We start from the raw sequence: 26,386 nt of genomic DNA on the forward strand, positions 1-26,386 counted from the left end.
TGCAGCTGCTGGAGGCACGCTGGCTGTCCGGAAGGACTGCACCCACAGAGCTGGGGCAGAGACCGTGCCGCCAGCTCAGTGTTTATTCACCATTTATCAGTATTTACTCCTCGCTGATAGTGGCGACGGTGGCAAGGGTGTAGTAACCAGATCAAATTTAGCACCTTTTGCCTTGGGATGAAGCGCCGGAGCCAAAAGGTGTCATTGCTGGGCTGGCATCAGCTCTGCTTTTGGTTGGTGGCTTGTTGTGGTTAATGGAGCCCAGAGCATCATCCCTGTCCCCGTGTCTGACCTCAGACAGGCTGGTGTTCAGCCTAAGGGGCAGGTAGAGCTCCTGCTGTGCAGGGACTGCATCAAAACCAGGAGGAATACATTTTATTCTTGCCTCGCTTACCCAGTGTTTGTATTCAGCTGTGATTGAAGCTAATAACCGTTCCAGTGCAGGGCAGAACTGAGGTAAATTTGTAGGAAAAGGGTAACAGAATCCTTTATACAGGAGAGAGCAGCATTTCCAACTTCGCTAGGGAGTAACAAAAACCTCAGGGCTGCTGGGTGTGCGGTTCCAGCTCACACCCAGAGGTAATTAATCTTTTTGCCAGCACAGCCGCTCCAGGCTTCTGACTACAATAGGTATTGCTCCTTCGCATTCATCAGTCTGCCTGGTGGTTATAACATTCAACTTCTGGCCTCTTAAGGACAAATTCCTGCTGTTGTGCCCTCAGCGCTACTTCGAGGTGGAGTTTCCTCTTGTGAAATCAGCAGGCGCTGAAAATGGGCTGTTGGCTCTGGTGCATGGGAAAGGCTTTGCTCGCTGTGCTAAAGGGATGTGCCCCAGCCCTCTTCTTGCCCCTGCCCCTCCTGACCGCTGGCCTGCTTACTGCTCTGGAGGAGCAGGCAAGATGCACTTGAGATGCCACGTGCCACCAGATCACTCTCTTCAGCAGGGGAGCAAATAATAAATTCAGAAAGTGCACGCCAAGCAAGCAAAAATATAGCAGAGGAAATCTAGGTAGCAGGAAATCCCAGTTTTTACTGGCATCTACTCATAATCAGATAATTTAACGAATAACAAAACATAAATCCCTCTCTAGCCCAGCTCTACAAAGCTGAGTAAATGACTGCCATAAAAAAAGGAGCTTTCTTCCATGCCCTTCATTTGTTCTCACAGCACAACATCTCATTTCAGTGTGTGCATCGATTCATTCTGCTCTGCCACATCATGGACAGAAGGCACAATTGTTTCTGCTATGATTCCAAAATCAACTGTCGGGAGAGGGCCTTTGGGAGAGGAGTGGTGAGCCAGACAGCAGGCTCTCTGGCAGCTCTGGACAGAATTCAAGGAAAATTGTTGGCCTTGCCATCCTCCTGTAAGTTAACAGAAGATGTTGACTAACAGGAAAGAAACTTGGCCGTGGTGTAAACACAAAATTGTTTCTAGTTGCCTTTCAGATAGGTATTAAAGGTTATCTGATTATAGCTTGTTCTGTTTCTTGAATTGTCACATCTGCATTGCTTCTTTAGAAGACAATTATCGAGACAAAATGAATTATTTACTAGCTCTATAGAAAGGGCTTGGCTTTCTACCCCATCTGCAGGTTTTAAGCGTGTAAAAACTCTGCCAAAACTGGAAGCGTCTTGACCGATGTCTGTGGCACCAAGGATTTTCCTGGCTGGGCATGCCAATTAATTAATGAGATCTTCCAGTACCAGGGCAGACCTAGGGCTTGGGCTCAACAGTCCTGAACTCCTGTGGGATGTGCAGGTATCCAGCAGGTCTGAAAATGAGCCTAACTATTTCCTGCTATGATTTCTCTATTGCTTTGATATCACAAGGTAAAGCAATGGATACGCTAAAAATTAGCGAACAGATTCTGGAGATAAAGAGGCCAGTAAAACAAGGATAATACTTAACTGCTTCACGGGGGGGCACAAGGATTAATGAATTAATGTTTGCAAAGTGCTTTGAAGATGAAAAGTGCTAAGTCTGATTACATCTGGTGGGTGAAGCGGATAAGAATGAAGAAGAGGTTATCAATTCCTGTAACTACCAGCAACAAGGACTGGCTCAATGTCATAATAAATAACTGAATCTGAAGATGGTTTGCTCTCATGCTGTCCCTGGTGGTTTGCAGTCACGTAGCCCCTGGCAGAACATAGGTTTCCACAATAGATTCTGCAGTCTGTAAATAGTCACTTTTAGTTTATTCTGCTTAAAATTATTTATTTCTTCTACCTTATTTTGCTTTTCTTTCAGTTTAGTTGTGAGTCTTGGATGTGCTGGTCAGTGAAATACCTGTGAAATCTGCCAGCTGGACCATCAATTTATAGTACAGCTTGTGCTACCCTTCTAATCTCTTCAACGGACCGTGATTACTTCACTGGCTCTAACCTAAACACCCCCGATTTGCTAGACCCTAATTGCAGGTAATAGTGTTAAGTGGGGTCTGGGCTGCCTTGCAGGCACTGATGAGGATCTCAAGCCTCCAGTGCTGAAAACCAGACCCTTCACCCAAACCAAGTCCACTGCAGGATGTATTAATTCTTTAAGAGAATATTTCTTGATCACCTAAAATCCCCAAACAATCCCTGCTCCCTTAAACTTGCTGTAGTAAATTTTGTGGAGTCTTTCCCTGCTGCTCTAAAGCAAAATGGTTTCAAAGTGTTTTGTTTTGTTTTGTTTTGTTTTGTTTTGTTTTGTTTTCCTGGAAGGAATCCCCTCTGTGAAGCTGCTCCATTGGGGCTGCACTACACCAGTGAGCTGAGGTACATGCAGGTGTGATACCTTGTGTTCGGTGCTTTCAGCAGGTGAGATTTGGCCCTTTCTCTGTCAATCAGATGCTCTAAAGGTGAATATGCTGCTGCTGCAATGTGAATATTAAATGTGCAGTGCACGGAATAAAAGATGCAAGCTCCAGCGGGCTCAGCCGTGTCCCTCCCATGTAGACGAACTGATATCGTGGCCTAGGTTTACAAAGACACTGGAAGTGGATTTATGCCATTTCTATATTGGCGCTGTCTGGAGGAAATCCTGTGTCCTGTGATGTTTTTCACTGCAGCCAAGGCCTCCCTCCTCTTCCCAGCATCTTCCCTGCCCCATTCCCAGGGGTGGAAGCCCTGGCAGCTGCCCCGGCCCCTTCCCCATCTGGGGCTGCGTTCCAGGGGCACGGCAGATGGGCAGCCCGCTAACAAGCTGGCGAGGAGCGATCCTGCCACCGTGACCTTGCACAAATTTTCTCCTTGGGAGCCTCCTGCATCCTTAACACCTGCTCAGTGGCCCTGGGTGAATGCTGCAGATCACCCATGGGTGCAGACACAGCAAGAAACGGGCAGGAGGTTTTGGTCTGGAGAGGAGGAGGCTGAGGGGAGACCTTATCGCACTCTATAGATACCTTAAAGGAGGCTGTATTGAGTTGGGGTTTGTCTATTCTCCCACGTGCCTGGTGACAGGATGAGGGGGAATGGGCTAAAGTTGCACCAGGGGAGGTTTAGGTTGGATATTAGGAAAAAACTTCTTTACCAAAAGGGTTGTTGGGCATTGGGATGGGCTGCCCAGGGAAGTCACCATCCCTGGAGGTCTTTAAAAGACGTTTATATGTAGAGCTCAGTGATATGGTTTAGTGGAGGACTGGTTAGTGTTAGGTCAGAGGTTGGACTGGGTGATCTCGGAGGGCTCTTCCAACCTAGATTCTGTGATTTTTTTCTCCAAGTCCATGAGAGGACCTTGTGGGCAGCTGCGGGGTGGCCTCTTCTCGCAGATAATTAACGACAGGGCAAGAAGGCACGGCCCCAAGCTGTGCCAGGGCGGGAATAGGTTGGAAATTAGGAGAAATTTCTTCTCAGAGAGGCGTTGGGACGGGCTGTGCAGGGAGGTGGCAGAGTTGGCATCCCTGGGGGTGTTCAAGGAGAGGTTGGACGTGGTTCAGTGGTGCTTGGGGACACGGTTTGGCGGTGCTTGGGGACGTTTCTGTGGTGCTTGGGGACAATGGGACCGGGTGAATTCCCCTCACGGCTCCCTCAGGAACCCCAGCGGCTCCGCCTGAGGCGCTGGGGCAGCCTCGCCGCCTTCGTGCTGACCAACACCGCCACCTGCCGGGGGGAGGCGAAGGCAGGAAAAAGGGGGCCAAACCGGGGGGCGAGGGGGCCGAGAAGCAGAGCGCCGAGACCCCAACCCAGCCGGGACAAGAATTTGGGGCCGTTTCTTCCATTTCCCCCCCCTCCCCCCCCCCCAGCGCCCCCATCTTGTCCCCCTCCCGCCCAGCGCCCCGGCGCATCCCACTCCACCCCGCGCGGGGGGGGTGGGGGTGAGGGAGGCAGCGGGGTTGGCTCCCCCTAGCGGCGCGCTTGGTTCCTCCTCCCTCTCCCCCCCCTTCCCCGGGGAGAGGAATGGGCTGGCCCGGAAGCGGCGGGCCCGGAAGCGTTCGGCTGAACCCGGAAGAGGCGGCGGCCGGGCGGCAGGGCGGAGGGCGGCGGGAGGGGGCCGGGCCTGGCGGCGGCAGCAGCGGGCGGAGGCGGAGCCCGGGTGTCCCCGTCCCGCTGGTGCGGCCGCCGCCGGGCAGCGGGGAGCTGGGGTCCAGGGGCTGCCGGGGCAGCGGGGGAGGCACGATGCTGCTCTTCGTCGAGGTGAGGCCGGGCCCGGCCGGGCCATGTGGCGGGGAAGGGCCGCGCACGTTGCTGGGGGGGGGGGGGGAGGGGGGCTGGAAGGGGAGGGGGGGAGGGGACGGGGCTGACACAGCAAATCCGGGGAGGGGGGAAATAACGGGGGCTCGGGGCTCTGGAAGGTTCCTTCGGGGCCGCCGAGGCGCTGCGGTGACCTTCGGGGAGCCCCGGCCCCGCGGCCTGCCCTGAAGGTGAAGCGGCGGCGGGGAGCGGGGCCTGCGGGGAGCGCGGCGGGGCTGGGCCCGGCCTCCCTCACGGTTCCCTCACGGCCCCCTCACGGCTCCGCTCCCCTCACGGCCCTCCCGGGGCTCCCTCCTCGCTCTTTCCCCTTCCGAGGCCTTGAATCGCGGCCGCGGCCCCCCGTTAAATCCGTTAATTCCCTTTCCGGCCCTCGGAGAGCGACTGAGGGCGGCCGGGGGAGGGCTGCGGGGAGGCGGAGGGGCCCCGAGTGTTGCGGGGCTCGGTTCCAGGCTCGGTTCCCGGCTCGGCCGCTGCGTCCCCGGGCGCGGAGGTCACCTGGGGCGCTGCGGCCGCGAGGCGAGCACCGGGCCTGGTTTGGCAGCCGCTGCTCCCGGCGCTTCGCCGTCGCCTTCCCGGCGATCTGGGGAAGCAAAAAATCGGCCCCGGAGTCTGGAGGAGCGGCCTCGGTGTTCGCCGGCCCAACGGCGGCCGCTGCTGCTTGAAAGTTTTGCAGTAAGTCTCATCTGAAAAGCGTGCGAAGCAAACAGCTGCTGCGGTGCTGGGGAAATAACCGAGGGGAGCTGAGCGATTGTGGACGGCGTGCTCGGGCCTGCCCTGGGGGTCTTCATACAAACGTGTTCTACGCTAAGAAATGTTTAAATAGAAAGGTTTTGGAGCGCTTTTTAAGCTCGTTGCCTTAGTTCTGCAACTGGAGTTGTGCAGAGGTGGCCTGAGCACAGAATGCCGAGCATTAAGAATTTGGTTTTCCAGTATTTAAATGGAAGAGGAGCTTCTCGAGCTAATCCAAGCTGCAGCCCGGTGCTGGCAGCCAGGAGCTGTGAGCAGCCAGGCTGAAGCCGAGCGCGGTGGAGAGGAGCTGAGGCTCTGAGCAGCAGGCCTGGGAGCAGCTTCTGAACTCAGCTCAGTGCCTTGGAGCAGTCGTGGAGGGGGCTTGGGCAGCTCAAAGGGAGCTGAAGTGAGCCAGGGGCCTGTGGAGCCAGGCAGCGTGTTTGGGTTTTGGTGAATCCTGTGAAAAACACAAACATGGCTTGTTTGAGTCGCTTTGTTTGCTCTCCTCCCTTCTCTGGCAATAGCATCGGGAGTTAACTTCTGTGATCTTCAGTCGGCGAACATCAATACTGTTTAATTTTGAGCTTCTGGGAACGATCGTGACTTCTTGAAGGTGCCTTTTCCCTGCCAGGACAGGGAACTTGAGCTCTTCGCCAGGTGTTGGGAAATGCTGTAGTCAAAGGCGCGAAACACCAGCATTTATCTCCGCTTCTTTGGGGCTGCCTGAAAAATACCCTACAGAACAGGAGTGATCTAGAAGGCCCCGAGCTTTTGGGAGGGATTAGCTGTGACTGACTTGAGCCCTCAGTGTTATATTTGGGGCTTAACTGCTGTATGCACGTGCTGACCGGGAATTGGTTTCTTCACAGCATGAAGGGTGGAATTCTGTCTGCCCTGAGAGTCTCGTGGCTCAGAAAACTTGCCGAGGGGAGGTAATGGTGCTGGTTTTTGTTGGGTTTTATGCGTTAATATCTAGGGTAGGTGCTGGTTTTTGCTCGCAGCCAGGGCAAGCAGACTGTTAGCATTTGATAACCAAGCCGCGGTAGGAGTTTTAGTGAAAAATATTACTGGTGGCAGCTGGCTGTGCCAGCTGGGGGTTTGGGTCAATTTGGTGCACGTTCCCAATTCAGTAGGGCCATATCAGTAATTTATTGGGGAAAAACTGAAGTCTGTGTGTTTGGGACGGGCTAAACGCTGCCCGAGCTGTTGCCAGCGATGTGTTTTGGTGGGGAAGGCAGGGCTGGGAGGAGCAGCGAGCCTTGCTGGCACGGTTCACCCAGGAGTGAGCGACCCAGGTGAGCGTGGCTCTGTCTCCATACAGACCCCTTTCCCCAGGGATCCGCCTAGTTTTGGGGTGCTCGTACTGGCTGATGAGAAACCACGCTGCGTTCAGCGGAAGGAATTCTTCTTGTGACCGTTTGTGTGTGTTTTGGGAGTTACCTGGGACACTCAGAGTGCTGGACTGTTATGGGATACCCCGCAGCCAGACCAGAAGGAGTTTGGCGCGTTGCTTTTGCTTTGACACCATCAAGTTCTCCTCTTGGCTCGCTTCACAGCCTGGGTGAGCTTTGGGAAGGTGGCAGTAGCAGCAGCAGCACGTGTCTGCGTCCGCTGCAGGTGTGGGTTTCCCTACCTGTCGTGTCCCCTGGCCAGCACGAGGCTCCTCTCCACCAGCCTCCCGTGGACTCACTGACTTATTTTTGTTTCCTCCGCTTATTTTCCCCTTCTGGCAAATGTTTAGATTCCCACACCACCCATTTTATTAAATTCTTTTTTTTTTTTTTTTCCACTTAGATCCCCTTTTGGAGAGTCAGTTTGCTCTGGGAAGTTTGTCTCAAACTTTCAGATTTTGGTTGCAGGATGATTTGAGTTCACATTAATGCAAAGCTGTAAAAGAAAGGGAGTATTTTCACTTTGGTTGGTTTATTTGAATCTGTGACACGTAACTCAGGCAGTTACAACCGGGAAAATCATCTTTGCCACCTTGTCAAGATGAGGCAGAAGCTTTGATAGTCAATTTGGAGGAATTTCTGTAGGAGAATCTTTGATCCGCATTGGCTGAAAGTAACCTAAACCGGAGCGAGGCTCAGCCGGGGAGGACAGCTTGGTCAGCTCGTGGATACCAGCGAGTGTTCCTAACCTTTGTATCCCTGTAAAGCTTTAACCTCGCCGTGAAAGTTCCCGATAGCAGCTGGGAGGATCGTTCTGCAGCCAATCAAACGGCCTCGGCGTTTGCTAACCTCAGTCAAATACACAAGAATTGGGGTTTTGGCCTTCTCTGCAGAAGAGCCCCTTGGCAGAGCAGAGTGGCGCCGCTCCTGGAGCGGAGCACGGTGGATTTCCAAAAAGCTTATGTAAATCAGGGACTTTTTATCTCCTCGGAGCCCACGGTGACTTGCTGTTAAGCTGCATGACATCAGGGCCGGGCCCTGCAGAATTGCATTAAGCATGATTAAATGTTTCTAGAACAAAGAGGAAGTAGCCCACGCTGTGTTTCAGGTATGCATTTCAGGCGCTGTATTAATAGGTCCCTGCAGTTCTTTATCAGCCCGAGTCTTCCGCTTCTTGCAGCTCGTCACTTGAACCTGCGATCTCTGAAATTCCACGTTAACATGTGCGACTTTCAGTCCTTGCTCAAGTGAGTAACGTCATCCTCTCTTCTCAGAAGCTTGGTTTTTAATTCTGATTCGTTTTGGGAGTGTAGTAATCTCCCCAGAATGTTTCAGTTTCACTTCATTGTACTTAACCCTTCCAATTCCATCTCGAGCTCAGTACCAACCTGTAAGACACAAGACAGCGAGGCAAGGCTGATTTTTATGAAATAAGACTCACCTGCTGGATTTGTCTTCTCCTCCTTTTCCTGTGATGAAAAGTAAATCCCAGGAGATGGGATCTGGTGGCTTTCTTAAGCAGGTGCCCATGCGATGCAGCACTCGTGTGAGCAGGAGCAACCAGCGATAGTTTGTGGGTACATCACGTAACCGGGCTTTTCTGCTAACTTTTGGTTGGAGGGGAACTGCAGTGAGAAATCAGAAGGGAAACACGCGTGTCCTTTCACACTGAACTGCTGCTGGTTCTTCTTTCTGTTTCCAGCTGTATTCTTCTGCTAGCATTCATGAAAGAGGGTGAAAACTCCGTCACGGTGTGGTTGAAATTCATTGTGCCTGGGAGATTTTGAGAGCTAAAAAAGGCCATGCAAATGGTGTCATCCGTGTTTTGCCCTCTGTCATGACTGTCTTGAACTTCTCTGCTGTTTGAAGGCTTTTTGTTGCTGGATTTGGGCTTGTCCTTGTAGCAAATAGCTTTGGAGCTAGGTGTGACCTTGGCAGAGAAATTATCTATAAGGCTGTTGCAACTGCTTCCTTATCCTTCTGCTTTAGGCTTGAGGCCTGCCAGCCCGCCACTCCTTGATTTCAGCCTCCAGCAGGCTGGACTCTGAAATACCAAACTTCCTTATTTGTGAATTTTGAGATAGGAGCTGGAATTAGTGGCTCCTGCCTCGTGAATTCAAGCAAATGTGAATGGAGTGGGCTGTCCTCAGGGGTCTGAAGGAAGCTGCTGAGAAGAGATGGCGTTAGCTGCTTGGAGAGGGAGTCAGGAGCTGGTGGAAGAAGAATTCTTGCAAAAGCCTCGTTTTCTTCTCTGGGGGACAGGAATTTGTTTTGTCACAGCAGAGTGAAAGCCATTACAGCGCTTATCTTCTGCTCTGATGCTGGATTATTGACTCCTTACCCAAATGAGCTCCTGAGCAGCTCTCAGAAAGGGGCTTGGGAGGGTGAAATCTTTTGCTGTAGAGATGAGCGTTCACCTGGGCTTGCTGACAGACGAGTCCAGTGCTTTCTTGTGTGTTTCTTTTACTGTTTACCCTCTTAGTTGTGGTCCTTGTTGCCCAGTCAGACAGTCCTGTTCCCCCCCAGCAGGCTGTGATGGTGCATGTGTTTACCTTGGCACTTTGAAAGCGTTTATCTCCTTGACTACAAGCTTCAGAAAGTTGGTAGCACACTTTTCCCCATCCCTGGAGGTGCTCAAGGCAAGGTTGGATGGGGCTGTGAGCAATCTGGTCTGCTGGGGGCATCCCTGCCCGTGGCAGGGGGTTTGGGTGGTCTTTAAGGATCCTTCCAACCGAAAGCATTCCATGGCTCCTGTGTGCAAGGTGTGGGTGAAGTCATGGGGAAATCAGGGAACCCTTGTGTAATCTCACAAGGGCGCCTGCAGTAGCGTGGGCGATGCTTGGTTTGGGTAGTTGTCGCTCATTAAATTTAGTAACTCATTGGTTTCTTCGCCTTGGAACGTAGTGGGTTTTGTTGTTGGTTCGTTTTTAAGGTTCCTGTGTAGGAAGGGGTCTGGAGGAGGGGAAATTTCACTCCCTGGTGAAAGGGGGAGTGGTGGATTATGAGGGTCAAGTCTCAAAAGCTCATGAGTTACCAGAGTCCTTCCCAGCGAGCCTCTTCCTCTACTGATGGTGTCAGATGTTGCAGGTTGGAGGCAACACTTCTAATGGGGCAGAAATAAAATACGTGGAAAATATGAAGGAATTCCCCACTTTGGTTAATGAAAAATTACAGAGGTGCTTAATAGCCAGTCAGGGACTTGAGATGTGGATCTGTATCGGAAATCACTAAGTTCACCCGTGTCATCTGGCTTGCCTCCCAGAGCATCTTTGGGTTGTTTTTTCCTAACAGAAGCATTCTGCTCTCTTCAGCAGGTAACATCGAAAGGTGCTGGCCTAAACCCGAACGCAAAAGTGTGGCAAGAAGTACCCCAAGGGAGCGGTGAGGCTGTGCCGCCAACAAATGGCGCGGAGCACTCGTGGCAAGACACAGCAGCTGCTCAGGGGACTCATCCCGAGGGTGAGCTGTCACAATTCGTCCTCTGCTGTTAGTGCTGAGTGGAGGAGTTCAGCGAGGAAAAATGCTCTTGTCCTCAAGGGTCTTAGTGCTGATGTAGCAACAATCCTGAAACAAATGTGACAAAGCAGTAGAGAGGAAAAATAATTGTTTACAGATCAGAGGCTGGGCCACTCAGGTTTTGTTTAGGAGTTCAAGAAGGAATCCAGAGCTCTGCTTGGACAGAACGCTTCGGCAGGGGTACCAGTGTTTAAGGGGCCCGGTGATGACTATGTAACGCGCTAAGAGGGAACCTTGACCCAGTGAACGCGAAAGTAAGTTCTGAGGGCCACTCACAGACCTGCTAGATCACTAAGGTTTGCTGGAAACTGGTGTGCAGTAGTGCAAAGCAGTTTTTCAAAGTTTTTAAGAACTTTGAATATATTAAACTCAAGGCAGAAAGCCTGTATTTTAAATCATCCCCACTTCTGGGGATCTTGCAGTTTCACGATCCTGTTATTTACTTAGCCCAGAGACCCAAGTGCAAACCAGATCTTTCTGAAAATGGAGAGGTAGGAGGTGCTATCCTCTACAAAGTGGACATTGAAGATCTAGGCCTTTCGGGTACAGCATTGAGTATTTGTTTGATTGTTGGCACTTCCAAATAGAAGTAGGCTCAACCTTATAGTAGGTCTGATGATGATGATGATATGTTCTTTTACCAGGTAACATAGAGATTTCGGAGGATAGCTGCAAGCAATATGAAGTGATGTATTCCACGCCTTGTGAAGCTACAAGAAATGGCACAGGAGTTGATGAAGCGGCTGCAAATGGGATTGTCTTAGCAACTGAAGATCTTGGATACCAAATCTATGAAGTGTCCGGTGAGTATTCAAGTAAGAATCTGTAATCTTGTGATGTCTGCTGCACTTAGAAATTTGGAATGGAAGCTTAGACGTTTTCGAGGAAATCCAAGCCAGCTATCACACTTGGCCACGCAGGTGAAACCCATGGGATCCAAATCATTTTGACAGGAATGATACAGTGTGGAATGTGTAGTATAGCTGTCTTTAGGCAAGTCTCAGATGACCTTTTCCTCTCCTTATTATCCAGAAGAATTCATACTTTTGTTGTACAATGAAATGCATTCTTTCATTGTATTCTTAATGTGAAACTAAGATCTGATGGTGAGTGTGATAAATTTCAGGTGAAGGCAGCTCTGCTGTGTCCACAGAAGACATTAGAGAATGCTTGAGAAAACAACTTGAATTCTGCTTCTCACGGTACAGTTGATGACCCCTTTGTATGAACCCTTTATTAAAACACTTAGTAATTATTTCCTTTTTTTGGCTTGATACATGTTATCATAAAAATGTTAACTGTGAGTGAAAGGAGTTGCTCACGATATGAAACAAGATTTGCTGAAATCCTTCAGAAACCCTGTGGCATGTTTTAGTACTGTCCACGCGTCCCTGTCATCTAATGAGAATCTGGCCTGACTGTGTTACCAGAAGAGATGTCTGCAGAAAGGATTTTAAGACAAAGTGACGTGCAGAACACTATAATTTTCTTTTTTTTTTAATTATGTTTTCTGTTCATCTGCATGAAATTCTTCCAGGAGTGAAAATCTGAGTATGTTTTGGCTAGAGTAGCTGTGAACAGCATTAGTGAATATTTAAGCCTGTGGTTATCCTGTTGTTTTTAGGCTTCTGGAAGTAAAGTTTGGGATTTTTGTGAAGCAGATAATGTATGTCTTTTTAGTGAGAATCTTTCAAAGGACCTCTACTTGATGTCTCAAATGGACAGCGATCAGTTTGTTCCAATATGGACAATTGCTAACATGGAAGGTATTAAGAAGCTGACAACTGATATGGACCTTATTCTTGAAGTCTTGAGATGTAAGTTTGGTTGTTTGGTGTCTGTACTAGTAAAACAAAGAATCCATCTTTACTTTAAGTAAAAAAATGGGCTATTCTCTTAGCTGGTTATGGCATATTTTTCGGGTAGATAGTGAAGAGAACCTAGCAAAGAATGTTTGTATAGAAGTGGCTGTTCCAGGCTCCTAATTGTAGTTATGCTTTATACTAAACTTCCTGAGTCTGTTCCAGTTAGAGCTACTCTAGGATACTGTTGGCAATGAAAGTGTTCTTGTGGGGGAGTAAGCCTGCTTTTCTGTTCACTGTGAAACTTACTAATTACTGTAAGTAATTAAGTCTAGTATTGCTGAGATTTTACTTTGCTATGTACAGTGTTCAATATTAAGCCAATTTTTATATTTTGATTTTAGCTTCTCCTATGGTACAAGTGGATGAGACAGGAGAGAAAGTAAGACCAAACCACAAACGATGTATCATCATCCTCCGTGAGATCCCTGAAACGACACCTATAGAGGTAAGAATTATAAAGAAACAAAAGCCTGTTGATGTTTTTGGAAGGGATCTTCAGCAGTGCTTCAAACCTCAACAGAAAGTGTTGCTTAGAAGGTCAATTGGTGTTTAATTAAACTCTGATACTTTTCTTTTAAACCACATAAGTATTTTTCTCTGCCTGGATGCACTGTTGAAAAAGCCAAACAATAACAAAAAATAGTTGCTGCTGCCCCTCCCTGTTATTTTCTAATACATAAAAATGCTTTTAAGAAAACCTCAGTTGAAAATTGAGCTAGCTGGGCTTTTCTGGAATGAAATTTGCACTGGTCTCTTTTTAGATGCAAAAATCAGTCCAGGGCATAGTTTGAAATTCAGGCTGAATTTTTGTCACAGCGATAACTTTACTTGAAGTCAGATGGTTGTTTTGGCAGCAAGATATGTTATTAAACACACACATTTCTCATTCATTGTGGCCCAATATGAGCTGAGCTCATTATGTTCGGAGAAGGGAGGATAATAAAATTCCTACTGATATTTGGCTAACGGAATGATTTTTGTTCTTTGTTTTTTAAAGTTGTAACACAGGGTATTTGTCTACTAGCATTTTTAATTAGTTCTTTTATTGCAAATGCTGAACAGCTGATTTGCCCTGTATGTAAAATCTGGTTGATTGTTGCAAAGCTGTCAAGTTGCCTTGGTTTAGAAATACTCCTTAGAATCATTGTCTAGAAGTCTGTCTTGATTATATGATTTTTTTTTTTGTTACTTCTTTGGTATAGAAGTATCACCAGTTCTATTCTTTTAACCAGCTGTGCCTGCTACATTTTATTTGGGGAGCTCAGCAGGCTGGGTTTGTATTACTTAGTTTACATTCTGGTAGAGGACATCTTGCTGTTCTGCAGACCTGTTGAAGGGAATCAAAGAGCATTCCTGGTCAAGAGAAACTTGCTGCTGAGGAGCTGGAGTTCAAAGTTCTGTTGGCTTATTGTTCATCTTACAGCTTAGAGCTTGAGCTACATCCCCTTAACTGCCTGCCTTTTTCTCTTCCCTAGGAGGTTAAGGCTCTGTTTAAAAACGAAAACTGCCCCAAAGTAATAAGCTGTGAGTTTGCTCACAACAACAACTGGTACGTTACATTCCAGTCGGATACAGATGCCCAACAGGTAATGCAGCCTTCGGCTCTTAATGACATCTCTATTTTGTTATTGGTACTTGCCTTGCTCAAGAGAAGCATGCGTGCTGCCTGTAGCTAAAAGGGCTTGTTTGTTTATTTACTGATTTCTTCACCACCCCCTTTGTTATTTTAAGAGGCTATTGGCAAATTCTAGTTAATAAGAAAAAAGCTGAGAAATTAGGGTTATAACTCTCATCTTCTTCTTGCCTCTATACTCACCAGCCATAACTACTATCTAGTATCCTGAATTTGAAGTGTTAGTTAATTTAACAGGGAAGCATGTTGCTAGTAGTTTGTGTTAAATCATATGAAGTCCTTTAAGCAGTACAGTTGTATCAAGTTATTCTAATATTATTTTTTATTTTTTTTTTGTGCAGGCATTTAAATACTTAAGGGAAGAAGTGAAAACCTTTCAGGGCAAGCCAATAATGGTAAGGCTGTTTCACATGAGATTTCAGAATAACATACTGTTTGTTGAAGTGATAGTGTGTGTTTGTGGGAGTGGGGAGGTAAAGAATTAACTGTGGCTTAGATGGTTCGTAACACTTGCTCTGTAGGCTATTAACTGGAATGAGGTCAAGAGTAGCTTTGAAAAATTACCATTCAGTGACTGCTGGTTATTCGCAGCGCTACTTCCCAGGAGGTGTGAAATATATTCTTGTTTCATCTTCCCTTCTCTGCTTGCCCAAGAATCTGGGTCTGCAGAGCTCAGGAGAGGGACTCCTGCCATCCTGAGTCTCTGGTTTGTTAGCTGCTCTACAAATAAGGCTAAAGCCAGCTGGTTGTACTGCGAGAGCAATTGTCAAAGTTGGAGTCTGGACAATTACTGCCATGGAAAGCTGTGTTATTTTAAACTTCAGAGATTCTCTAGCTAAAGTAGCATATGTATCCTTCCTTTTAGCACATTCTAAGAATGTAATCTGCATTGATTTTTACCAGTTCTTATTTGTAAGCAGTAACCAACCTACTTCCCCTTACATCCCTTCTGTTACAGTTTCAGTAGGCAGTAAAGATTTCATGTTCTGCTTCTTCTTTTCTCCCTTCTAATGCCTGTGATGTGAATTGATATCTTACAGGCAAGGATAAAAGCCATCAACACGTTTTTTGCTAAGAATGGTTACCGGGTAGTAGATTCCAGTGTTTATACTCAGCCAGTTCAAACACAAGCACAGTTTGCCTCACCACTGTTTATGCAGCCTGTATATAGTCCTCAGCAGTACTCTATTTACAGCATTGTGCCTCAAACATGGTCTCCAAGTCCTGCACCTTACTTTGAAACACCACTGGTAAGTAACAGCTGCTACTTGCTGAAAACAAGGGGAGCTAGCCCAAAGCACCAGTAATAAATGGGATAACAAATCAGTGTGGGCTTCTCAGCTGCGGACTGGACAGGTTTTCTAGTCAGATTCCTCAGTTTTATGATAAATTATGTCAGGGACCTGATAAAACCTGTCAAATAGGCTGTGGGTCTCTCTGTCTGGCTACTGTTGTCAAAGTTTGTTGTGCAATTCCATTAGCCAGTGGCTGGTGTTACCGGAGGAGCTTTGTAGCTCTGTCAGGAACCAGAGGACTGGCACTGAAGTGGATCTGCAGGCTGTTTATCTGGTGGGGTTTTCTCTTTAGTAGTAAGATTAAAACATACTAGGTAAAGTAGCCCAGCATAAAAGTACACACAGACTAGCTGAAAAACTGATCTTGTGTATTTGCAAACGTTTTTCTCTTAAATTCAGCCATTGAAACTATTCTGTCTGTTGCAGGCCCCCTTTCCTAACGGTGGATTTGTGAATGGCTTTAATACACCAGGATCATATAAAACAAATGCTGCTTCTCTGAGTATAGGTCGCCCATTCCATAGAAATCGGTAAGCTAGCTGTGTCAGTGGTGTGCTCTTTGAGATCCTGAAGTGTTCTTTGCACTTGTACAGTGCCTCATAATGATATGGCTAAATATTTTATTAAATATGTGTGATGTTCAACTTAATTTATACAATAAAATAAAAATAAAGGTGGCAGCTTATGATCCTAAAATACCAGACATACGTGCTGGTGAGAGCAGAGGTAATTCCTGCAAAAGTCTCGGAGGAATTTCTGCAGACAAATAAATAACTTCCTCTTAAGGTAATACTTCTAATTATGTTTGTTATACGCAGATTATAAACTCCTGCAGCACAAACATAAGCTTTTCCTGTTGTGTGATTAGTCGTGCAGAGAGCCATTCATTTTATGCAGCTGAGAGTTGCATGCCCTGACTGCTTACGCTAAAACTGCTTGCTGCTGAGTCTGTTACTTGTAATTTATTTGCTTTATCCCCATCTTTCCTGATAACTGTAAGGACTCAGCTCAGATATAAACATTGGGGTAGAGGAAACAGCTTTGTATTTGCTGGAACAGTACTCTGTAAATACAATAGGGTAGTAATCTGTTTGTGTGGGTGGAAATTGTTTTTATTTGCAAGCTCTTTTACTGTATTCAGCATAAGGGCTGGTAGCACAGGAATTGTTTTGTGTACTGTTTGAGAAATGGGTTGACAACTGCCAGTTCCATAAATGCTTTTGTGATGCAGTTAAGGTTTGTGGCAGCTGGCAGAAGATGAACTTGGAAACTTGGTCTGTGGTGACTCAGCGGTGTCTTAATACAGGCTCTGAGGCTGGTAGTATGAGTACTTAGGAGAAGAGGCATCTGATTCTGTTACAGCTGTGCAGCTCCCAACTAAGATATTCTTGAAGTTGTTTTTTTTTACTTAAACTGTGTCCAAACTTAAAACTTGTAGAACTCTTCACGTGTGTGGATCCTGAATATGTACAAAAGTTGTATGTGCCTGAAGATTAACGTCTTGACATGCCCACGCATTCACTGCCTTCCTGTAGATCACCTCTGTTTAAAGCTTTTTTTTAAAAAAAAGCTTTAAGCTTTTAAAACTTACTGGGTTATTTTTAAGACTTTATTTTTTAAGACTTTCATTTGTAAAACTTCAGTTATTGGGAAGTTATGGCTTCCGTGTCAAGCACGTACAGGTTCTGCTGGTCTGTCTTGGTTGTCTTATCTTCCCTATTAATCTTGCTCAACTGTTGTGCTCATCCAAAGCTCTGCTTTTGCAGTAATAAACCTTCATGTTCTAGAAGCAGACGGGGATTATGCTTCAGCAGGACTCCTCTGCAGGCAGGGCACTGCCAAAGTAACAGCGATGCACAGCCCTGAAGGTCTGGCCCAGTGATGATCAAGTATCGCGCTAAGAGAGAACAGGTCCAACAGTCGGTTGTCTGGGCAGCCTGCACTTCATGCTTTTCCTTCTTTCTGCTCTTTGACATCATCTCTCTCTTTCTCTCTGCTCTTTTTTTTCCTTCTTACCTTTCCTTGTCTTTTCTGCTTTGCTCTTCTGCCCAGATAAGATTGTGGCCTTCTCAGTGACGGGTAAGATTATGAGATCTGAGGGCTGAACAAAGACCTGAGAACCCTTTCCATGTTAAGAGTGAGCTGAACAAAATGGGAGAACTTAGTTGGTTTACCTCCTCTTTCCTGTGCTTGTTGCTGGTAGAAAACTTGCCCTTATTGGGGCCTAGAAACTGGTTCTTACTGCTGTTTAAAGGTGCCAAGTATAAATTAATCTTTGTTCAGTGTGTCGTCTCTGGAACTGCAGAAGAGTTCATTCAGAGATGCTCGTTCAGCTGCTGCTTTTAGGTTTCTGCCCTGGTTCATTAAGCTTCATTTGTTTTGTCATACAGACAGTCACTAGTTAAATATTGGATTTTTGTCCATAGCAAAACATTTGTTTAAGCTGGTTATATTTATTTTGCCCTGATTTGTTGCAACATCCTTGTGGGAAAGGAAGGCTGGGTTTTGCGACAAAACCTACAGTGCTACTGTTGATAATTTTATGTCCAGCCATCTAAAAGCTAATTTAAATTGTCTTTGGCAAAGGAGATGGATTTGAACACTCAGAATTGGGATATTAGAAGATGGGTTTTGTTCTGCTTTCTGGTAGGTCGGAGTTTTTCTGGGTAATTCTCTGCATAGGACTGTGAGCTTTAACGAGTAGTAACACTGAGCATGCACAGTTCAAAGGGAATACAGCTTTGATGCTGAATAATCAATAACTGGGTAAAAGGTTTGAGGTAGCCTAAACTGCAGAATCGGTCCTGTGGGTGTTTGGTAACAAGGCAGTGGGGCTAAGATCCTTTCAAGTCCTTGGGGATGTGGGCTTGCAGCCACCCTAGCCTTATCTGCCCTGTCTTCTTCACCCTGTTCAGTCATTGACTGCTCCCAGCTTCTTGTTTCAGTTCATTTTTTTTGCTCGTGGTGAAGTAAGTTTTGTTCCTCAGGCTTGGCTTAGTTCTCCAGCTCACTTTCCAAAGCCCTGTGCCCATGCTGCAGGTCCAGGTTTGGGTTATTCTGGCTCTTGTGCCTCCCCGTGTTCTGTGGCAGTTCTGTCACGCAGTGATCTCTGTAATTTCTTGTACTGGCAGTGCTTGACAGGAAGGGAGGTTGCGAGAGAACTAGAGTGAGAGGAGTAGATAAAGGTAAGGAAGAACAGATTCTGTTCTTCCTTAAGTGTTAGGAAGGTTCAGGAACCAAGACTTGTCTGGTGAAGTTCCAGTATGTGCTAACCTCTCCTTTGTCAGCTACAAACTGTAGTTGGTGGTAGTTTTGCCTCTTGTTCTTTAAACTCTGGACTGCAGAGCCTCTTGTCCGTGTGTCCTGCAGTGTGAAGCCTCACTTCAGATCATCAAACAGCTCCGAACATGCCGTGGAGGGTCCAGCTGCTGCCGGTACCGTGTCAATGGGGGACGGACCACTGAACAGAACCAACTCCAGGAATTTTGTTATGGAGCGTCATAACAGCACGTTAACTGGGCACCAAGACCAAGGCTATTCGCAGAAGGATTCTCCTACCGGGCAGATAGAGCAGAATGGAGATTATGGCATTGGCAGGGGCAGGTAAAGATCTCTGTTTGCTTATCTGCTGTGACACAACAATGCGGTTGGGACACGGTGGTGGAGGCCGAAATGACTTTGAACCAAGGATCATCAACCATTAGCACAGTATATATTGCTGTAAACAGTCACCGGGGAAAAGTGACATCTAAATACACGGAGCATGATAAATACTGAACTGTGAGCATGAATGTTTCCTGCTTGGCTGCATGCCTGTTAGTTCTGACAAATACCTTAAAGAAGATAGTAAGGTGTCATTATTTCAGAAGAACTGATTAGTCTCCTGTATAAAAACAGTTGATGAATTAAAGTCAGGATTTTTCTTGGTGTAAATAATAATCAAATCCTCAGTTTAGGAGTTTGATGCTCCTGAACGCTCTAAGATCAACTGTTTTTAAGCTTTTGTCTCTTAATTCAGATTTAAGACGCTTAAAAACTAAGAGACCAAGGTAGGGAAGTGAGAAATGAGTTACAGAATATTATTCTACAACATTGCAGTTTAATTGTCACTGTGCTTGTTGAGATACAATGCTTAGGGTACCTCCTCCATGGGGAGAGAAAAGAGCAATTGTTTCTCGTGTTGGCTGTGTTCCAGCTGTATAAGAGCTTTGACCTCCTGAAGATGGAGAACAGCCCGGCGCTGTGTCTTGAGAAACATCAGTAGGCTGCTGCGAATCCCGCTGCCACAGGGTCCCTTTTGTGCAGCTGTGTGCTTGAGCTAGATGAATGCTCTTAATGACTTGGTTTTGCCTTTACAGGAGGAACATTTTCAGAGGTCGAAGAAGACGGGAAGATGACCGGATCTCGGTAAGTTCCACTTCCTTATTGCAATGAGTTTTGTGAAGTGTGGTACGTTGGCTTTGCATTTATTGAAGGAGTGGCATAGTCCTTAAATTTTTGATGGTGTTGTGGGCATTCAGTGTTTCTAGGAAACTCGCCAACACTTGCTTTCAGTACTATCAGTGCTACATCGTGTCTTTGTTAACATTTTCTTTCTCTAGAGACCTCAGCCTTCAGTAGAAACAAAGACTCCAACACCAAAGTTTGACTTGCTAGCAACAAATTTCCCACCTTTGCCTGGCAGCACAGCAAAAATACCAGGAGAGCCTGTGCTGGAGAGCAGGATGTCTGACATTGTTAAAGGAATCTGCAAAGAAAAGGTACCTGCTTGTCTCTGGCATGCAAACAGAAATATGGATATGCTGTGTCTTCCTTCTCCCCTGCTGAAAGAATTGTTTGGGTTAAAACATTCTGATGTGCAGCTTTAAGTCTGTACATCATATTAAGTGCATTTTCTGCCTTTCTGTTCTTGGATTTCCTTGGCTTCCTGAAACATCTCTAGTTAACTGCTGTAAACTCAGCACTGTTTTGGCATGAAACAGGCAAATGAAGACTGTTGCCTGTTGAAGTTTAGAGCTGGTGCTCCAGAAGTAGATTTCCTATAATTGACGGCCTTTGGAAATGTCCCACTTTTCTTGTACTGTCATGAGGAGCAATTTAAGTGTGTCTGCTATTTTTTTTCCATATTTTGCAACTTATTTTTTCTGTACAGGAAAGCAAAGAGTTGTTGTCCAGCTGTCAGACTCCTGCTCAGGAAGAACAGACGCACAGCACTGTCCAACAGCCCGTGACAAGTGCGAGTTCATCAGGTCAGAGTGAAGCTGTGGTGTTAAGGTATGCTGTTTATTTAAACTGAGTATTAAAACTTGAGTGTTCTGACTTAAGATTGTAGCTGGAGTCCTGCAAGGTGGTAGTGATGTCTGTCCTTCCTTCTTCATGGTAGGTAGCTTCTCTAGATGCCACTAGATAAAAATAACAAATTGTGGCAATAGAAGCTGAACCTTTCTGTTCTGCAAAAACTGCAGTTGTGGCTTCAGAGATGGAAGAGATCTCCTCAAACATTGATTTCTGTGTTAATAGTCTTAAACGTTAACTTGTTCTTGATTTAACAGCACAGTTCAGCCAGACAGCAAACCGGAAGAAGTGTCTGTTCAGAAAGATGTTACGAGCCACACTTCCCCATCCGTGTCTGTCTGTCCTGTCAGTGCTCCAAAGCCACCAAGGACAAATACCACTTCACCTTCTACTAATGCAAGTGCAGCTCCTCCTGTGTCGATGCAGGTAAGGTCCAGAGCAGGGACTGAGTGGACAACCTGGGGAGCTTTCACCCAGGTGTGCAGATGTAGCACCTGGGAGCTCTTTTGTGCAGTTGGCCGCAGCTGGGGCTTAATCACTCCCTGTATATGATCTTGGAATAGTGTAGAAGAACACGCTGTGGGTATTCTGGTATGTAAACCTTGCTTTTCTCCCTTGGTCCCAAAGGAGCCACGCAAGCTAAGTTATGCTGAAGTCTGCCAGAAGCCCCCAAAGGAACCTCCTCCAGTTCCTGTCCAGCCTCTTAGGGAACTTCGCACCAACATAGTTCCCCCTGCCAAAAATGAAGAAAATGGTACACCTGAGAAGGCTTTGGAGAAGCCTCACGACAAGGTCGAAGGTCGAATGAAGGATTATTCGGGGTTCCGAGGCAACGGGCCTCCCCGGGGAGCTGCTGGGAAAATCAGGGAACAGAGGCGCCAATTTGGACGCAGATCATCGCCTCAGGGAGCACCGCGACGTATCGGCAAGGAGCAGTATGTGCCACCTCGGTCACCAAAGTAACGCTGTCCAGCCAATTTCTCTCTATTTAATTTGAGCTGTGGACTAATAAGCAGCAAAGGAGACTGTGAGAAAGAAGTATTCGTGAAGGGGAATACCGAACTGGAGTGTGGCTTGTATGGAGAAGTTGTGGAGGGTCCCAAAATTCATCTCTGAAAGTGATTTCACAAATGCTGGAGGATTCCAATCAATATAAATATAGAGATTATAATTTTTGTATTTTTGTTTTTAATTTGCAGAGGGTTTCCTGCTTGAAATCAGTTTTGGGGTTGTGAAACTAGCATTTTGACAAAGTGAGAGAATATGAATTGACAAATTAACATGTCCCTCGGTGTAGGAGGAAAAGGATAAGAGATTATTATTTTTGAAAAATGAGCGTTTCTGTAAAATTAGAAGTTTTTTTTAACCTATTTAACACTTGGCTTGTAGGATGATGCGTCTGCCATAATGGCCTTGCATTGCAGAGCACATCTGCAGCTGAGGTGCTTGGTCAGCGTGTGAGTTGAATGAGTGCAGCCAGATACTGTTGTCATCACTTAGTCACTGATGATAAAAAACTGAATGTACTACTGTAGTAAACTTTGTGTTTCCAGCTTGGAGTATAGTCTCTTGACCTTACTAGTAATTCATTCAGCAAGCTTTTTAAACTATATTTTTTACAGGAGACTGGATTGTAGATCAGAGCACATGGACAGCAAAACTTGTCTTGTATCCACACTTGGAAGGAGGCAGAAGGGAGCATGTCAGAGTTATTCATTTGCCATTTTCCTCGCCTCCTTTTGAGGGCAACTTTATAGGGTTTTTGTTTGTTCGTTTGTTTTCTTGCTTGTTACTTTCTCTAATCTCTAACACAGGCTTTTGTGGTATCTTGGTATGTTTTCCAGAGGCAGGCCCAGTGTAGGATTGATGGACAGCTACACAGTACACGATGTTAGCTTGACAGATAAAGAGCCTGGGATTCCAGCTGCAGACATGGAATTCTCTTGTGGGGATGGGGGCTCTGGGCACAGAGCCCTGTGCGCCCCACCAGGCTTAAACTGAGGTCTGGTTTTGAATAGTTATTCCTGACCTATCTTTGTGTTCTGGAGTAGGGTATTGGATGCTGTATGTTAGAAATCAGGGTTTGTGTACTGGGAGCTCATTGTTTACAGCTGATACAGTAACAACTGACTTCCTTTTAACTGTTCAAAATGGAACTAAAGGTAAAGAGTTAAACAAAAACCTTCGTGGTCAGAGAAGCTACTTGAAAGGTAGCATCTTGCCTAGCTTTATGCTGACTAAATTTGCAACACTATTGTGTAGTAAGTGGTTAAGTTTAAAGGTGATTACCATAATGACTGAAATAGGAAAATTCAGTGCATTAATCTGCCAAAATCAGCATGCCAGGGTTCAAAGTTCTGTATAAAGTGTTAGGGAAAAGTAGCTTCCAGCAGTAAGAATCACACCTTTTTTTTCCTTTTCTTTTCTGTTTTTTTTTAGTGAATAGCAAGTGTACAAATTTAAAGTCGTAAGTTGTGAACACTGGAAAACTCAATTGTGATATATACCGTAAACATCTTAGTAATATATGCTAGTGTTGCCATTAGAATGAATGTAAGTGGCAGTTAAAATAACTGTGAAAATTTTCATTTTCTGATTTCTTAGCCAGATAACCCTTGGCGACTTCTTACTCAGTAGGCATTCTCTATCAACTGCTTTGAGAACACTCATATCTATTTTTATAAATATATATATAAAGCCAGAGTTGTCATTTCTCTAACTTATTATTCAGCTTGGCAATTGCTTTGATTTGATTCATAACACAATATAATGTATTTATGCAGTTAACTGTTCATTTCTAGGCATGTTATATATATATATACATATATTAAAAAAAAAAAAGCAAAAAACAACCAAAATCATTACTCACTTTTAGACTACCTGTACTAGGTTTGGAAGGTTTTTTTTTTAATTTAGTAAAAATAAAAAATTAAAAAAAAAAAGTTGATCACATCTACAGTTTAGGGATGCTTACAGAACCCTTCTCCGTTTATTTCAATAATGCTACATTTGTTGGAATGATAGAGAAGTTTTAAGTGTTTTGAGATGTTAAAGTTCTGAAATGCAGTGAATTTCAGAGTTAATTTTTAATCAGTTTAAAGGCTATAAACAATTACTGCAGTCGAACTGGAAAAAAAAACAAACTATGATAGTCACAGATGTTTAGATAGATGTGCACTGTCGTTGCGAAGTCGAATATGTTTTGGGATGCTAACAGCTGCCTTCAGCTGGTTGCTGTTTGCGAGGAAGTTCCTTGGGAAGAGGCTTTTGCAGATGTTGATCTCTGGCCTCCGTGGAAAAGGTGGCATGCTAACTGTGACCCGTGTAGGCGTCCGCTTTCAGTGCAGTGCATATGATAACCTTGTAGTGCTGAAAGATAGAATTATTTTTTTTAACAATTGTGAAATGTAACTTGTTTCGTTTTCCTACATGTGGAAAAGGATTAACTGCAGTTCAGTCTTTCTTGAACGGTAATTGGAAAAACTTGACCGTGGAAAGGATGCTTTGTATGACCTGGGTGTGCATTTTCCAGCAGCAGAATATGGCTTTTGTACAGTGTATGCAAATAAGTCTGTAAACCTGTTGGCTTTTTCCAGCATATTCAAACTTTTATCAAATTAGGGCACTCATAATTATTTATTTAATACCTGTGTGCAAGGATTTAACATTAGCATTCCCCTCCTTCCCCCCCTTCCCCCCTTGCAACTTACTGTTTTTTTTAATTTGTAATTCTTTGTGTGTCGGGGGGAATAACCAAGTAAATATGAAGGCTGTGAAAACCATAGTTCTGTGTGCAAGTTCTCCTGCAGTACTCGTATTGCATGGCAAACATTTAACTTGGGCTAGCTGCTAAATTCTCATCCCTGTAACGTACTGGGGCAAGCTGTTGTGTCTCTCCCCATGAAGTTTGCCTGTTCTGACTGGGGAAAACAGGGAGAAAAAGATCACTTGGGAGCCAGATTGACTGCTGGGGGCAGCTCGTTGGTTTCACTTGGGTTGTATCACATCAGCAGCAGAGTTGAAACTGCCCCTAGTTCAACAACAGTGTTCAGAGCGCACTTGAAATGATAAATAACAGTTCTCAGCGGTTCCTTCTTGGTAGCTTACCACATGATGTAAACACACATTTTCCTACTCTGCTGATATTAAATACCAGAAGGTGCAAATCACATGTAAGTTTCAATTTCATGAACTGTTGTGACTTGTTTTCAGAATCGTTGACTTTTTGTTAGCTACAGAAGTATACTTCCCCAGTTAAGTTCTTTTCCAAATTATTGTGCATGGAGAAGATTGGGCCACTCTCTTGTATTTCTGCTGGGGAGTGAAAAGAGGAGTAATTATCTGCATGTGATAGTAAAATTAAAAGTGCAAAATTTCTTTTAATTTCTAAAATTAAGTTAGTTTTATAGTATCTTACATTCCTGCTTTGTTTTTTTTTTTTAAAAAAAAAAAGTTAGCTTGGCACAGTATGATGGTGCAGTTTTAGCAGTAGGTTTAAAAAAAAAAAAATGTAACCCACTCTATTAACCAGAAGAGAAAGATGATACTGTGGCAGATCAGTAGCAAATAAGTGACTTAATCAATGCTTTACTGTAGTTAAATAGCTATGGCCTTACTACTTTGTCAATATCAGCTTAATTGTCTTGAAAATGTCCGATATTTTTACTGTTACCCAAGTGAATGGTCACCTGGGGTAAAATATCTGGTATGTACAGATGATATTTTAAATTTGTAAAATGCGCCGTATTACAGACAATGCAACAGAAATGCACTTCGGGGGGAAATTGCTTCTGATAAGTTTTTTTGTAAATCCTTGATTACTACAGATATGCAATAGAATTTTTGTTTCTAATTTTGATATTTCCTTCTGAAACATAAGATTGTTGCCATTAATCTGAATGATTTATCATGCTCTTCTTTGTGTGTATATATTACATATAGTCTGAGCTTCCTTTAGGATGGTACATAATTTTGGTTTGGTGTAGTATTTTAGTTGGCTCTTCTCTTAAGTGCCTTTAGCATAGGCACTTCAAGAGGCTTATTGAGTCTGTTTTTAATGTACAGTTGGGAGGACTTGAAATGGAGTTAAAGCAACTTATTTCTGAAAAAAAAAAAATCCATCTGCAAACTAACCTGTAACAACTTTAAAATTTTATATTTAAGAACCAGAGGTTTATTTTTATGGAGCTTCAGTTATGGATACAGTTTCCAGAAATGCAACTTCAAATATAAACAGACTGTGCATAAATGGTTTTTGTTCTAATTTTTATAGAATACAAAATATTCAGATAATATATTGAGCTCACGTTACTACAGATATCTTGTTCCTCCCCAATGAATCCAGCTTCCCCTTGGCATTTATTATCTCTCTTCAAAGTGGTAGGGCTTCAGTGAAAGGAGAAAAAAGCAACCTATCTGGCTTCTATACTTTGTCTGTTCTGGTATATATTCCTGTTGTCAAACCTGTCCAAAACGAAATTTGTGTAAAGTAGGTTCATGCTTTAAATGTTAAAATGATAATACATGTATTTGTATTTGTTTTTGACATTGCCAAGGTGCTATGGGAAATTGAAATAACAGTTAGAAAAATAAAGCTGATTTAAAAAAAAAAAAAAAAAAACACCCAAAAAAAAAAACCACAAAACAAAAACACCAAAACCCCAAGCTCTTGCTGGCCTGTGTGATGTTGTGATGCTGAACGGGTTCTTTTACTTAGGTTCCTCAAATATTCCTCAAAACCCTGCTCCTCACCCTCACCTTTACTTCATGCCCACCATAAGGGACGAAGGTCGGGCCCTGGGCCAGGCTTCCCCTCACCCTGAGCCGCGTTTTCCCTCCCTTTGACCCCCTTTCCCCTTTCTGTACCCTAAACCCCATCTTTCTGAGGTAAATTTTCCTCCTAACCCCCCTACTGCTCCGAGTGGGGCCGGCAGCGCCCGCTCCATCTTCCCGCGTCCCTCAGGGGCTGGAGGGCGGCGGCGGCGG

General features: G+C 45.0%; 1 protein-coding gene across 1 annotated transcript; it reads left to right on the forward strand.

Moving 5' to 3' along the window:
• The first annotated feature begins 4,447 nt into the window (after positions 1 to 4,447).
• Positions 4,448 to 26,021, forward strand: LARP4 (La ribonucleoprotein 4). Its single transcript, XM_068663303.1, is given in 18 exon segments — positions 4,448 to 4,620; positions 10,112 to 10,256; positions 10,958 to 11,116; positions 11,440 to 11,515; positions 11,994 to 12,130; positions 12,520 to 12,623; positions 13,654 to 13,764; positions 14,153 to 14,206; positions 14,852 to 15,061; positions 15,533 to 15,636; positions 18,476 to 18,709; positions 19,465 to 19,513; positions 19,708 to 19,866; positions 20,259 to 20,380; positions 20,659 to 20,827; positions 21,029 to 21,257; positions 21,260 to 21,366; positions 21,368 to 26,021. Coding segments are annotated over 18 exon segments (2,337 nt in total). The 5' UTR covers positions 4,448 to 4,602; the 3' UTR covers positions 21,518 to 26,021.
• The last annotated feature ends 365 nt before the right edge of the window (positions 26,022 to 26,386 follow it).

The sequence above is a fragment of the Anas acuta genome, chromosome 29 (assembly GCF_963932015.1).
Source record: "Anas acuta chromosome 29, bAnaAcu1.1, whole genome shotgun sequence".
Lineage (NCBI taxonomy): Eukaryota > Metazoa > Chordata > Aves > Anseriformes > Anatidae > Anas > Anas acuta.